This window comes from Falco peregrinus, chromosome 16 (genome assembly GCF_023634155.1).
Source record: "Falco peregrinus isolate bFalPer1 chromosome 16, bFalPer1.pri, whole genome shotgun sequence".
NCBI lineage: Eukaryota > Metazoa > Chordata > Aves > Falconiformes > Falconidae > Falco > Falco peregrinus.
Window position 1 is genome coordinate 5,569,021 of NC_073736.1, and position 14,285 is coordinate 5,583,305.

General features: G+C 54.2%; 2 protein-coding genes across 3 annotated transcripts; one reads left to right on the top strand and one right to left on the bottom strand.

Annotated features, from left to right (window-relative positions):
* The first annotated feature begins 2,733 nt into the window (after positions 1-2,733).
* RHEX (regulator of hemoglobinization and erythroid cell expansion) lies at positions 2,734-9,672 on the top strand. 2 transcript variants are annotated; one of them, XM_027797137.2, is made up of 6 exons: positions 2,734-3,019; positions 5,225-5,316; positions 5,957-6,045; positions 6,903-7,010; positions 7,384-7,445; positions 7,782-9,672. In XM_027797137.2, exons 2-6 carry the CDS (start codon positions 5,300-5,302, stop codon positions 7,986-7,988), a joined length of 483 nt encoding a protein of 160 aa, XP_027652938.1. In that variant the 5' UTR covers positions 2,734-3,019; positions 5,225-5,299; the 3' UTR covers positions 7,989-9,672. The 2 variants fall into 2 exon arrangements, with proteins under 2 accessions (XP_027652938.1, XP_055676003.1); XM_055820028.1 differs by lacking the exon at positions 2,734-3,019 and adding an exon at positions 3,037-3,747.
* Positions 9,673-11,061: 1,389 nt separating this feature from the next.
* AVPR1B (arginine vasopressin receptor 1B) lies at positions 11,062-13,257 on the bottom strand. The gene is made up of 2 exons (XM_005230376.2): positions 12,279-13,257; positions 11,062-11,369 (listed from the first exon to the last, which is right to left on the bottom strand). The coding sequence occupies exons 1-2, from the start codon at positions 13,255-13,257 to the stop codon at positions 11,062-11,064; spliced, it is 1,287 nt and encodes a 428-aa protein (XP_005230433.1).
* Between the last annotated feature and the right edge of the window lie 1,028 nt (positions 13,258-14,285).

Genomic DNA, 14,285 nt, shown 5'->3' on the forward strand with positions numbered 1-14,285 from the left:
AGGGAGATGTTCTACCTAGCGAGCACCGTTCAGGTAATTAATGGGGTTTCTACCCTTAGCGCTGTGCTGATCAATTTTCCATTTATCCTGGCTAGTCTATTTTATCTAATTAAAGTCCTCGCCCTGGGAAATTAAAGTCCTTGTCTGTGGGGCACAGGTACCAGCAGGGCCGTGAGCCCAACGTGGCCACATGCGACCCCCACTAACAGGAACGGCTGAGAAAGAGCCGAGTCGCGGCTCCTGGTAGGGGGAGTCTCGTGTCTCCATCCCTGGGAGATGCTGCCAGGCTTCTCTTCTCCCTGCCTCTGCAAGGAGCTTAAGCTTAAAAAAATCTTATCCAAGGTTTCTGCAGTGTGAGCGTGGAGACATGGGACACAGCAGAGTCAATGCTGATGGCAGATGCGGCTGTTTTATCCAAGTCAAATGCAAATTCCCTGCATTTCCCCATGCCCAGGTTGGGAGCTGCGGTATTTTTTACTGAGTGGCTTTTATATAAAGTTATCATCTATTTCTCTTTTAAGATGCAGTTTAATGTACCGGCCTCCCTTCTTGTTCTAATCATATATTCATAGAAGGAATTAAAAAAAAAAAACAACCAGCTTCCGAAAAGAAAAGCACTCCCAGCAAGTGCCAGATCAGCCGAAAGCAGCAAGTCGATTGTTACAGACATGGTTTATAACCCGAAAATCCTGTAAGAAAATCCAGCCTGAAGGGTCATTTGGCTTCTGAGATAAACGTGAGTGTGAGCTGTAGTACAGACAAGCCAAATACTTTAAGCAAAATAATTTATTTAGTGGAAAAGAACCCAAATTGGATCATCATAATCTGCAAACTCGTGACAGTAGATTCAGTGTTAAAATGTGAAGATGAAAGAAATGAAGAGGCCAAGCCTTTCGTTTAGAAATTTTTGAAGTTAAGCAAATTTATTTCTACTTTCATTTAGCTATTTTAAAAGTAATTTTAAAATCCAAACTCTTAAAGGGAAATCAAAAGTTTTATACCCAGTTGAGCAAAATGGCTTTTCCCCTCTTTCTTTCAGGAGCCAATGCAAGACTGAGCAATATTTGTCCAGAAAATTGGGAAGAAAGGCTTTGCTTCATACATCCTTCCAGCTGCACCTTGATGTTTGAAATACACTTTATGTGTTATAAATGTACCGATATACGATGCCTCTCGCCTCAGCTGGGGTCTGCATGGTGCTGCCCATCCCTGCCCATCCTCCAGCTCCTGCGGCATGACGGCACCTCCCGGCACACTGGGGACAGCCCAGAACGAGGGAGCCAAACATGCAGAATTATTTATAAGACTGGGAGCCTTTGAATCCCTCTTGTTAATAAAACAGCAGAAAAAGGGCTTGCGTTCAGTAGAAATGTAATGAGAGGTGACTGCCAGCCACTGGAACGTCCCAAGTCTTGTAAGTTAATATAGCTTCTATAGGGTCGTGTATCGCTCCAGGCAGCAGCTGTCATAAAGTGCATCTTACCCCGTCCAGCTTCGCATCCGTGCCCTCAGATACGTTAGAAATAGGTTACTCATAGGCACCTCATGCGGAAAGCATACCCCTCACCAGTTCAGCGTGCGGCGCTTTACTCATTTTAAGTAATCTGGTTTCAGGCTAAAAATATGTTATCTGTGTTCTTTCTTCCTATTTCCTTTAGTTTAGCCACTTCCACAATTAGCTTTGACTGATTCGAATCGCACCCAAGTAGCATTTTCTGAAAAGCCTTTTTTTTTTTTTCTCTATCAAATACTTTTTCCACCTGTTAATCTGTTTATACATCACTGAACACTTGAAGGGCTGAAACCCTGCAATGGCAAACTTTGACTTCAAAAAAACCCATAAAAAGCCAAGCAAGCTTCAGCTCAGTCCTCACCTGTGTCACAGAAGCGGTGGGTGAAGCAGGACCAAACCCCCTGGGATGGAGCAGGGGGATGATGTGGTGCTCATGGTCCCAGGGGGTGGGGGAGATGTGGGCAGCTCGCAGCGGGGACCTGGCAGGGGACCCCAACTCGTGATGCAGCTCCTGGGGGCGAACCCCGACGGCGCCTGGCAGCTGCGGGTACGTAGGGCTTCTCAGGAGCCCACCTGCTCTTTGTCTTTATGAAGTTGGGGGGATTTGCTGAGATGCTGGGGTGTTATCCCCCCGGGAGAGGATTGCTATGGGAACGTGGGGGTGGCGGAGATGTTTAAACACCAGTGGGCACCGTCCCCATGAGTCAGGGACCCTGTGAGAAGTGGGGTCCCTCTGCTCCCTGCCCATCTCCTGCCAGCGAAGAAGCACAAGAGAGGTCGGGCTGTGGCAGGGCACCTCCAGCACCAGATAATACGTGATGCCGCAAGTTGTTACTGACCAGAAAATTTTCCCCAAAAACAGGCAGGTGGAGGCCCATTCACCCCCAGCAGGCACCGAGCCATGCCAGGCTCTGCCACCATGTCCCTTATGATTTAAAATGTTTTGCCCCTCTAGAAGACTTTTACTTGGAAGCACCCAGAGCACTTTTTGGGTGGCAGCTGAATTGCTGTGGGCTGAGCCGGCCACGCTGCCGCTGGTCAGGGCTCTCTGCCCTCAGGGATGCTTTGCTCCAAGGAAGCTCAGCTGCATCTCAGCAGAAAGCTGCTGGAGGATGGAGTGAGAGGGAGAAATGCCCGGGAGAGAGGGATACAGTGATCAGCTCCTGGGATAGAAGGATATACTCCTGTGATAGAGGGATACGCTTCTGCCCTGGAGCAGAAATGGCCACAGAACAGCACAGAAACACCCAAATATATTTAAATGAGCCAGCTGACAGAGACGAAGCGCCATGGAGCCTCATGTGGGCTTGTTCCTGCCATCACCATCGGGGTAGAGCGAGACCGCATCCGGCACCGAGCTGGCAAGCCCTTCTTCCCTGCCGGACCCCTCCAGCTGCACGGCCACCGAAAATGCTGCCAAAACATCCTTAACTCCGGCTCCGTCCAAGGCCCTGGCTGCTCCAGTCCTGCAGGAGAGGGAAGGTGCAGAAAGCTCTGGTCTCCCAGGTAAAACGTGGCTGGATATTGCGCTCCATCGACGGGATGACTTGCGAAGCAGCGGGGTTGTTCATCAGGGCGAGAGCTGGGTTTGGTGTCTGCGTCTGAAGGATGCCTGCAGGGATGTGTCACTGCCAGCCCAAGCTTTAGCCTTAACCTGGGGCAGCAAAGCTGGACTCCAACAGGATTAAAATAATTTGAGGCATTTCCACAATTTTGCTTACCTTTAGACGGAGGGTAGACATCTTGAATTTACTAGTCGGTAACCAGCCGAGTAGGAGCTTTTTACAAGCCTTGATTGATTTCAATAAGGCGTTTTGCTTGAGAAAGGGTTAATATCTTGGGGGCTGGAGGCGGGGGGGAGGCTCACAGCAGATTACCTGGCACACCAAAAAAGTACATGCTGCCAGCATCTTACTAGCTGTTATCTTCAAAATAGACATTTCAATACGCATATGCATATCATCTCTTCGATCTGGCTGTACCCCATCTCAGCAAAGAAGCTGCCTGCTACTGATATTTGGATTTGGGTCTTCTTTTGCAATTTCCTTTTGAACAGCTCATTTTTCAGATTGTTATCTGCCGCAGCAGCGTCTCCCGCCCCACAGTAGGAAATGAGCCATTTAAGAATGACAGCCGGCTGAGTAGGATATTGGGGGACAGAGCAGTTCAATAAGGGAGGGGGGAAATTCCGGCAAGAAACGGACTTTTAGCTTGGCAGTGGCCAACCTGGTGGGGTAAGTGGAATTCCACAGGAGATTGGGGAGCTTATCGTAAAAAGCTTTTGATGAATTACTCTTAGAAATATGTCATAGAGGAAATTATAGAATCTGGTCCATAGGACGGGTGATGCCTTTGCTCTAACTATCTATCTATCTATCAGCCTATCAATCATATTATTATGGCTCCTTTAATCATCGTATCAAAGCTTTAGTTGCAAATATCTCCTCATGTTAGCCATATATAATTAATAAGTATATAGGCACTGAGTGAAAATGTAAAGTGCGTCTTTGCAAGTGAAAGCTCACAAAACGAGTGTCCTCCGTTGCTGTCCCTTATTGTAAATCTCTTCAGGATCCTGGCCGAAAGCCCCAAGCCAAGGGGCCCAGTTCAGGCGTGTGTGTTTTCTGATTATGTGCCTTAAGTCTCCCGAACTTCAATAGGATTTAAGCGCTCACCTGGAATTAAATCCGAGGTGTTCCAAATGCAGAGGTGGTGAAGGGCCCCTGAACTTTCTGTCTGGATCTTGACTGATGCAAGAGCTTGACACCAAACCCGTGTCCTTCTTTTGGTTACTTTCTTCTATGGGTTGGGGTTTTTTTCCAGATTAGAATTATCAAGTATTTTTTTGTGGATTTTAAAGAAAAAGAAAAAAAAAAAAAAAGAAATGTGAGAGAGGATTAAAGAAAGAAGAGTAAATTTCAGTTCTTGTTACTATCAGCACCCCGGTGGAGCCCAGAAGCTCCAGGCATGTTGCAGGTACACTAGGGTGGTATATGGAACCATTAAGCTCAGTGGTAACGGCAGGGAGAGCCTGTGGCGATGAGAGATGCTCGCCCGCACGGTAGGAGCCTCCCGCAGAGGGAAGGCTGGGTACTTTTATTTTAGCTCCACGATGTCAGACCGCTGCTTTCAAATTGATGTGGAGCAGCATGAAGCCCAGTGGTGATACTGAAAAATCAAAGACAAAACTCTCTAATGCCTGATTTTGAGTGTTCGACAGCATTTCGGTGCCAAATGTGGAGGGATAGGTTCCGCCCAACATGCACACCGACTTTGTTCGTGGTTCATCTTTATAGGGCCGATCTATACATATTAGTGGCATTTTGAGAAACTATTAGCATACTCATTACAGTTCAAAAAACTACTTATGTCTGTGCGCTATGTTACATGTGGTGTAACGGGTCGAGGGGTTGGAACATCTTCCTCCTTTCTTCTTAATCATCATCTTCCTTTTCTTCTCATCCTTTTCATGACCTTCTCTTCTCCTGGCCCTGTTTCAGCACTCTTGGCTCATGTCTTGGTTTCGGACCGGTTCTTATCTCCTTAGTAGCTAGACTACACATTGCAGTGTTCTACTAGTAGCTAAACCACATAGCGCAGCGTCGTGCAGCTCGGTAACGTCACGGATACATTAGTTGTAACATTTACGGTTAAGCACACTGCCAAAATTCCTCCGGTGTCAATGGGACCATTTTGGTTGATTGTCACCAGGGCCGGCTGCCTCTCCCTGTGCCCCCTGAGCCCTCCCGCGCTCCGCTGGGCACCACCGGGACGCCTCCAGGAAGGATGAGCGCTTGCGAGTGGTGAGTACAGCATGCCGGGCTCGGGAGCCACAGGCAGCCCTTGGTACCCCCCTGCAGCAAGGGAAGCACCCTAAGGTGGGAGGATGACGGCTGCTACGGGCGGCACCTTTCGGCGAAGGCTCCCAGCCCTCGGGGACGCCGTGCCACGTGCCCCGGAGCGGTGGTAGAGCACAGGGATGCTGCAGCCCCCATGGCTGCTGGCACCGCGCCTGCTTCTCGCTGTGCTGAGGGCAATTGCATGTCATCACTGGACAGCCCCGCTGAGCAGACACGCAGGCGCAGGGCTTGGAAAGGGCTTGTGATTCTGGCAGGAGCCATAGTTGCAGCTTCAACCCTGCAGCACAACCCCGCTGGCAACGAGGCTTTGCAAAACCCTTCTTACGGTGGGCACCCAAAACAAAAACAAAAACAAACCAAAAAAACAAACCAAAAAAAAAAGTGCAAGGAGCGCTAGTTATTTTTGAAAATGAAACCCCAGATTTTCGGGCACATTGCCTTAAAGACAAAAACCAAACCCCGATACTGTACCAGCAAACCTTGGTCTAAAACGTGCTTTGAAGCAATGGCAAACGGTACCTGAAAGACTCAAAATAATTCGGTGATGTCTTTCACTTAGACAAAATATTTTTCTCTTGTTCAGGTGGGTGCTTGTTACCATCTCAGCTGTCACCTTGATCCTATATGCTCTTCTTTTGCTGACACTTTACATCATGCTCAGCAGGAAAATAGGTAATTTTCTGTCTGGTCGCTGTACCTGTCATGCTCCTCGTTCTCGCTCCCAATCGTCCAGCTTGGTGAGAAGCATTTGCCCAACGCTTCAGCATCCCCCAGTTCGTAAAGCACAACCACGTCCCTGCTCTGGGTCCGCTTCTCGCTCCCGCTCTGGGGAGCAGCCAGTGCTGCTGCGGAGCCCATGTGGGGTGAGCATGGGAGCTGGGCCCCCCCAGGGACCCGCCGGACCCCCAGGTGGGCTGGGCACCAGCATGGGACCATGGCAGGGACTGACCCCCTCGCTGTGCTGGGGCCAGGCTGCGGCCGGGGGGGGCTGCCCCATAGCGCTGTGTGAGCAGCTGTAACGGTGTGGGCAGTACCGGACAGGGCTATACAGCCTTTTGTTGTTTCAAAAACATTTTCTTTTTATTGCTTTTGTTAGTAAGGTGGTGGAAAAACACCATCAGAATCCATTTGCAAAATATTCATTCAGATGATGCTACAGCTGCCAGCAGGGAAGCTCTCACGCAGCACTGCTGCCCACGTTTGTGCAGAAAGAAGCTCTGCTCGGCCCCACGGGTCAAACTAATTTCGAACTTGCATGGGAAGAGGCCCAGATGCCGTGATTTAACACTGGAGTCGTTCATCATGGGAGAATAGCACGTGCACTTAACCATCTCGCTAATTGAATTGATAGATACTTGCCCGCTCCAATACATAATAACGATGACTGCTGTGCCAGCGGCTCGTGTGGCTTTGCTGTGGGGCAGCGCTGAGGGTCGGGGGTGGGTGGGGGTGTGGGGCATGGGGTGTGTGGGGTGTCGGACACCTCCATCCCGGCTGGAGCGGGATGCTAACCTGCCTCTTGGTTGCAGCCAGCCACTCCTGCAGCAAGCAGGCGAGCAGCAGCCCTGCAGCACAGCCCTGGCCGCCCGCCCCCCCTTCGGCGGCGGGGCAGGGGGTGCACACACCGGCCTATGCAGGTAAGGGCACCCTGTGCCAGCCGCGTTCTGTGCTGGCACATGGCTCTACGTGCCTGGTATTGCATTTGGGCAATACTCGCTTCCTTAACCAGCTGTGGAGACCCTCGTCTGGTGGCCTTGGGGCGGGAGAGGGAGCGAGTGGTGGGGCAAAGGGTGAGCACAACAGCCGCTGGCAATTCCAGTTGCCTCCTGCCTCCCCTGGGCTTTCCCTGCCCAGTTCCCACCAGGGGGATGGAGAAGGCAGGGATCACACTGATGCTTCTTGGATTTTCAATTTTCAGTCTTGAGTGCATTTGCTTTTTTTCCCCTTTTTCTTTCCCCACCTTTAACTCCCCCAAGTAGCGATGGAGGTGATAACGCTTCTGGTTTTTAGGGAGCCATGACACATCTTCAGAGACCTCGGAGGACTCGGAGAGCAGCCCCTCCTGCCCGCAGGTACGGCCGCAGGGACCCAGCCGTCACCGAAAGCAACCCCAGCCACTGCAGCGGAGGTGCTGGCCGCTGCCGGCACAGCCTCTGCCCAGCTCCAGACCCACAGAGCAGCAGCAAGGGGGCAGATGCACGGGACTGTACTGAAATACCAGCGGTGGGGCTAGGGTGGGGGCTGTCACCCCTTACGCAGCGTTGCCTACTTAGAGGGAAGCATCCCCCGGTGCCAGGGAGCCCTCTGGGCACAAGCCAGGCACCCGGAACGGCTGCACGCCCTCCCGGGGGTTCAAGGGCAAAGCCACCCCGGGTGGACTGACCTGGGGTTTGTTCCTGCTTCTGCAGGGCTCTCACTCAGAAGAAAACCTCAATTACACGTCCCTGGTCTTCCCGGGGAAAGGCTGCATGCCAGGCTGCGCCGCGGACTACGAGAACATGAAGACGGGGGCAGACTATGTCAATGTGGACCCAAAGAAGAAGAAAGCAGATTTCTGGCACTGCTCCAGCCCTGTGGCATCCAAGTCGATCGAGTACACTGAGGTGAAGCTGTGACAGCCGGGATGCTGCTGGCAGGGTTTCGGGTCAGACTGCTACCAGCACGGGGGGGATGGCTAAAGACCCCCGCAGCCACACGGCCAGGGCTTCCCCTTCCCCTCGCCTCCGTCAGCGCCTGGCACGGGCTGATGCTGGCCAGCTTTTATTCCTTGTCACACGTCAACCCACCGATACAATTTGCTTGGTATTTTACTTAAATACATCACTGTTCCTGAAGGCTGCTGAGCGTGGGATGGCGCCGGGAAGCGTTCCTCCTGCCCAGGCTGAAATGTGCTCTCCAGTTTTGTGTGATGGCCCTTTCTCTCATTTCATGAAAGCAAATGAAACACCCCCCCTGCCCTTCAGGATGTAGTCTGTGGAGGGAAATGTAGCGGTCTTCAAAACATCCACCCAAATAGGCTGGCGTCTCCTCTGAATGACACTTTCTTTGCTGATCGCTGTCATAAAATCCGTTTAAATCCAGCTCCTTCACCAGCTTGGCTCTCGCTGCCTGACAAGCCCTGATTCATCACCCTCCCCTGCACACCTTTTCCTTTGAGGCTCAAAGTCTTCCAAGCCCTCATTGCCCTCAGAGCTGGCCTGGGGTGCCCATGCAGGTGGCTTGACCCCCAGCCACGCATCGAGGGGGATGCCAGGGAAGGAGGGTGACCCTGCCAGGGAGCTTCCTCCCCCAGCTGAAAGCCGTAGTCATCAGCCCAGGTGGCAAACAGCCCAGGGCTTCCCCGGGGATTTATATCCCCCCTCCTCAAGTGGAGGACCTGGGCTGTGAGGGGCACAGGACTTGACCGCAGGTCTCCATGTAAGCACAGGCAAGTCAAGCCCCGCTGCATCTTGTGGGGAGGGGTGGCATTCCCTGTCTCCCACCTTTTGCTTGTCCTGCTTTGTCCCTGCACCAAGTGCCCTGGGTGTGGGGGCTGGGCTCCCCCAGCTGAGCGATGCCTGCAGAGCTGTGGAGGGGAGTTGGTGCCCTGCGCTGGGGCACAGGCCACTGACCCCCCCTGTGATCCCACGATGTGTGTCACATTTTCCTTAAATACTGGCTTAATTTCCAGGGGACTTGACATACAGCGCTGCAATTTTCTCTAACAGCACGGAGCTGGGGACTCTGGAGCTTGCAGAGATAAGCTTGGGATTGTGAGCTGGATGTGCTGGGAAGGCTGTTATCTTCTCGGAGGTGCTGCTTCCCCTGCTTGTCATGATTGCATTTGTCAGGTCACCTTCATGCTCCTGAGCTCCAGGAGAGCCAGTGCCTGGCCAGCCCTGCCTGCAGCTCTGGCTCGCTGGCCTCGCTCTGCGGCTGCGAATGGAGCTGGTTCCTCCCCATCACTTTGCATTTTGTTACTTAGGATTTTTCAAGAAATAAGCTTTCCAAGTGCTGAGGAAAGGGAAGCTGTGCCGTAGCTGGGAGCTCTAAGGGGGATGGAGCCCCCTCCGTCAGGGATGGAGCCGCCCCAGGTGCGTTTCAAACTGACTCAACAGTGATGCGCTTCAGTGCAAGGTTGTGAGATGATGGATTTGGTGTTGGTCCTGGGGGGTCAGGCACTCCTGGTCTTACAACCTTGTGCAGATCCAGCCCAGCTAGAATGGCCCATGAAGGAAAAGGTTCAAAACCCCAAACAATCTCTGGAAACATTGCTAGAGGGCAGGAGAGGTGTGTTTATGGAATGGGAGATGAGGCCAAAACCAGCTAGTGGGAGTTTCTGGAAAAAATCTGATTCAAATGCTTGGTGATAAAAAAATGAAAATAATTTAAAAGTATCTTATTTTCAAAATACCTCATTTCAAAATGTCTTATTTTCACAGGCTTAGCCTGTGATAATAGAGGGCATAATGCACCTTGCTTGCAGGGAATTTGGTACCTTTGGTACTCACGGAGGCACACGTACATCCCCCATCAGCAGCTTTTGAGCTCAACCTCCAGAGCAAATGGATGCTCTTGCCTGCCTGACGCTTGCTTCTGGAACAAACCAGCTTCTGGGAGACCCACAACACGCAGGGAGAAGGGCAGGGGCCAGGCTGGGACTGCAGGGCCATGGCTTGTTCCTGGCTGCCAGCCACCCCTCCTCTGTGCTCCCAAGTTCCCTGAAGCCATCTCTGAGCCCTGGGTGGCTTCAGCACTCTGATCTCTGCTAAATAAGACAAAAGCGTCAGCGGTTTGAGAGCAGCTCTTTAATGGGATGCAGCAGCTGTTGAACAGCATGAAGCAGCCCCACGCAGCGGCTGGGGGCTGTGAGCGAACCTGATGGAAAGTGCCAGAACACAGAGGGTGGCAGGATCTGCCTGGGCAAGCTGGAGCTGGGCGAGGGCTGCTCCGAGCAGCTCTTTGGTGGTGCCAGTGCTGGATTTGGGATGCCTGCATCAGCGCAGCGCAATGCTGCTGTGTGGTAGCCGGACAGCTGCGCACAGCAGGAGAGGATGTTTTTGCCCTGTGGGTTTTGTTCCAGCCCCATCCCTGGCCCTGGGGAGGTGGGCAGGGGGTCTGGCTCCAGACCTGCCCGTCAGCACAGAGGGGAGAGCGTGCTGTGCCCCAGGGCATGGGAAAGCTGTGCCTTTGTCTGTCTGTTCCGACTGCAAAGCCTTGAGGATGGGAGATGAGTAACTTGCTTGCAGGGAGCTCTGGAGCAGATGTAGCCACGTTGCCTCCCGCTGTGCTCAGGCTGCTTCGCTGGCATCTGTCAAACACCCAGAGCTCAAGCCCCTCCAGGAGCACAGGCTGGTGCAGCATCCCCTGGCAGATACCCAGGTTGCGAGGCATGGCTGGGGCAGAGCAGCCAGGCAGCAAAAGCCTCCCCAGCAGGCGGGGGAGGTGGATGCTGTGGGCAGGACACGGATGTCGGGGCTCTGTCCATCTCCCCCGATGCTCACAGCAGATGCAGCGCGTGCAGCAGCGAGCAGACGGCAGCCAGGTGGACAGTGATGTTTTCCGGGATAAGCACGCAGCCTTCTGCAAAACGAGATGCTACCAGGGGGGGAGGGACACACCTCTGCCGAGGTGAAGTTTGTGGTGCCACATCTGGTGGCAGCTGTCCCCAGCGGAGGGATGTGCCCCGGGACCAGCCACTGCTCCAGCCTAGAGCGTGCCGGACTCGGTCACCACCTCCTCGCAGGGTGGGTAGAAGTCCCTGGCGCTGCCCCCGCGCAGGGGGAGGCCAGTGGGGCTGGGGTGGTGGCTGTGGCTCAGGATGGTGGTTTTCCTGCTGCAGAGGCTCCCGGTGGAGGCCTGTCTCCGCAGCCCGGGCCGGGGGCCACCCCAGCAGGACAGGCAACGTGCTGCATCCTGGAGCAGGTGCCCGCTGAAGAACATGTAGATCCAGGGGTTGCAGCAGCTGCTGAGGCTGCCCAGCAGCATGGTGATGGTGAAAGCCACGTTGGTGGAGTCTGGGAAGGCAAGGGAGAGAGCTGAAACATCCACCAACCTGGGCAGGGTCCCAGTGCGCAATGGGCAGGACCCCTGGGGCTCTTTTTCACTTGGGCATGTGTCCCTTGTACCATTCCCATCTGACTGACACGTCTTTGGGTAGGAGAGTTTGCAGCGTGGCAGACAGAGCCAGGCTCTGCCCCGGGCTGAGGGCTGCAGGTGGGTGATGTACCATCACAGGGCGCCCCCGGAGCACATCGTCAGGGGGTGCTGGGACATGAGACCCAGCAGCTTTTGGACCTTCCTTCAGCCTGTTTGCTGGCCAGAGCATCTCCCAGAGGCCTTTCAGTCTTGGATAAAGTTCCTTCTACCCACGAACAGGCTAGGAGAGCTGCTGAAAATTCCAGCAGAAATCAACTTGGAAATGGAAATGGAAATCTGCCTCTGAAACCTCTGCTGCTGGCTCAGCAAAAGCTGTACAGGCACTCCAGGCTACGTGTGAAGGACCCGCTCCAGCAGCACGGCTGCTCCGTGAGGCAATCCTGGCAGAGGATGGGAGCAGCAGGCACAGCTAAAACCCTCCCTGCAGTCACATACCAAACACAGCAGCTCCTCGAGCAAATTCCCACATGGAGGAGGAGACACACACGGCAAAGATGATCCCACATGTTTACACATCCCTAGAGGTGACGGTCAGGAGCCATTGCTTTTCAGTGTTTCTCTGGTGAGAGCAAAGATTTGACTCTGCAAACAGTTTTCTATAATTACTACTGGGGAGCAAAAGTACAGCTTCCCCCATGATTTTTAAAATGACAAAATAACAGACAGCTCTTGTTTGTTAAAAATGCAACGAGCGTGCTGTGTGTCTTGGATGCCCAGGGCTCTGTGCCTGCTCTGGGCTGCAGCCCAGCATCCCCACCGCTACTCACCGTCATCAGGAGCATCCTCGTCCCACACTGACCACATCTGCATGCTGAAAAATGGTGCCCAGCAGGCGACGTAGGCCACCACGATGACAAAGGTCATCTTCACCGTGCGGATCTTGGCACGGGAGATGGTACGCACACTGCTGACCCGCGAGGGCTGCCCACTGGGGCCCTGGCCGCTCTTCTCAGAGGAGCAAGGGGCAGGAAGGGAAGCTGCTGCAGGGCCCCCCGTGCTGGGGGCACCACTCTGGGTCTTGCCCTTGAGATTCTTGCAGATCTCGTAGCAGATGAGGCTGTAGCAGACAGTGAGGATGCCGACGGGCAGGATGAAGATGCACAGTGTGGTCCAGGTGATGTAGGCTCGGGCTCCCCATGGGTACCTGAAGTCTGCCCAGCAGTCCAGCACCCCCGAGCCCTGGCGCACCTCCCGCAGGGAGAAGATGAAGATCTGGGGCAGGCTAAGCAGGCAGCTGAGCAGCCACGTAGCCCCGATCATCACATAGGCCTGGCGGCTGGGCTGCTGCAGGGTGTGCAGCGGGTGGCACACGGCCATGTAGCGGTCCAGCGTCATCACAATGAGCATGTAGGTGGAGGCGAACATGCTCAGCACCTGCAGGTACTTGACTGCCCTGCAGAGTGGGTCTGGCCCCAAGAAGCGGTATGTCACTTCCCAGATCATCTGCGGTAGCACCTGGAAAAGCGCAACACCCAGGTCGGTCAGCCCCAGGTGCAAGATGAAGAGATGCATCCGGCTCATCTTCTTCCTCAGGCGGTACATCGCCAGCAGCACCCCCACGTTGCCTACGGTCGCTACAGCCAGGATGGTGGCCAGCACCCCGATCTCTGCCTTGGCCAGCTCCTCATCCCGGGTGTGCAGGAGGGTCAGGTTGGGGTCCCCTGCCAGGGTCTGGGGGCTCAGCAGCCCCTGGCTGTGCCCAGGCCAACTGCGATGAGTGCTGTTCCAGCCCCAGCCTGGCTCCATCCCGTCGGGAAGCCCTGCAGGAGCGCAGGCAGCTACAATGCTCGTTTCCAACGGCCTGTTGAACCTTCCCCTCCTCCCCAGGGCTGAGCTGTCAGGATCAGTGCTGCCCCTGAACGCTGCTGCACCAGCTCCTCTGCTGGCAGCCGGTGGGGCTGGACGTGCCTCTTCTAGCGGTCCCCAGCACCGGTGCAGGCTGTCACCTCCGTCTCGCGCAGCTCAACGTTACCCTAACGCTGTTCTAAGCAGCTGCAATTCCCTTCGCTGGCTGGGCTCTCTCCAATATTCTTGTTAAGTGAAGAGGTGCAAGAGCCCCTGGTTCAGCCCTTGAGCTTTCCCTCATCTGCACTAAACATTCCCAAACGCTTGTTTCTCCCTGGACTGCTCATCCTGTGCGTCCCCTCTCCCCCCTGCACTGCTAAGTTGAAAGGGAAAAAGTGGGAAAAAAAAATATAATCTTTGCTTCTTTTCAGCATAGTAAAAGTAACAGAAAATGCTAGACAGGCTGCATCTCTTTGGCTTTTTCATTCCAAGAACAGCAAAAGTCAGGTGAGAGGTGTCTGAGCACCTGCATTGCTGTGGGAGGTGGGGTGGCCGTCTGCCGGCGGTGGCTCTCGGTCGCTGTGGTGTGAACGCTGTGTGCCCGGGTGAGTTTTATAACCCAGCAGCTCCCCTCCCCGCTGGCCCCAGCCTCCTGGGCCGGCTCTGCTGCTGCGCTGTGTCGGGCTCCGATGGGTGCTGCAACAGGCAGGTGGGAGCTGGTTCCCCTCCTGCCATGCTCTCGGGAGCCATCATCCCTGAGCTTTGCCAGGGGCTTTTACCAAATGGGATTTCTGGGCAAGAGCTGAAGGCTGGGAATCCCCCTGCGCTTCCATCCTTGTCCCCTGCATCCCCTCTCCTGCAGCGTGTCAGGGCTGGGGACACCCCCCCTTGTTTGCACTCTCCCTGCTAGTCAGACCCCAGTCCCTACCCTTGGCTTCTCCTGGCCCAGCAGAGGAGGCCCCTGTCCCGAGAGCCTGTGCATGGGGAAC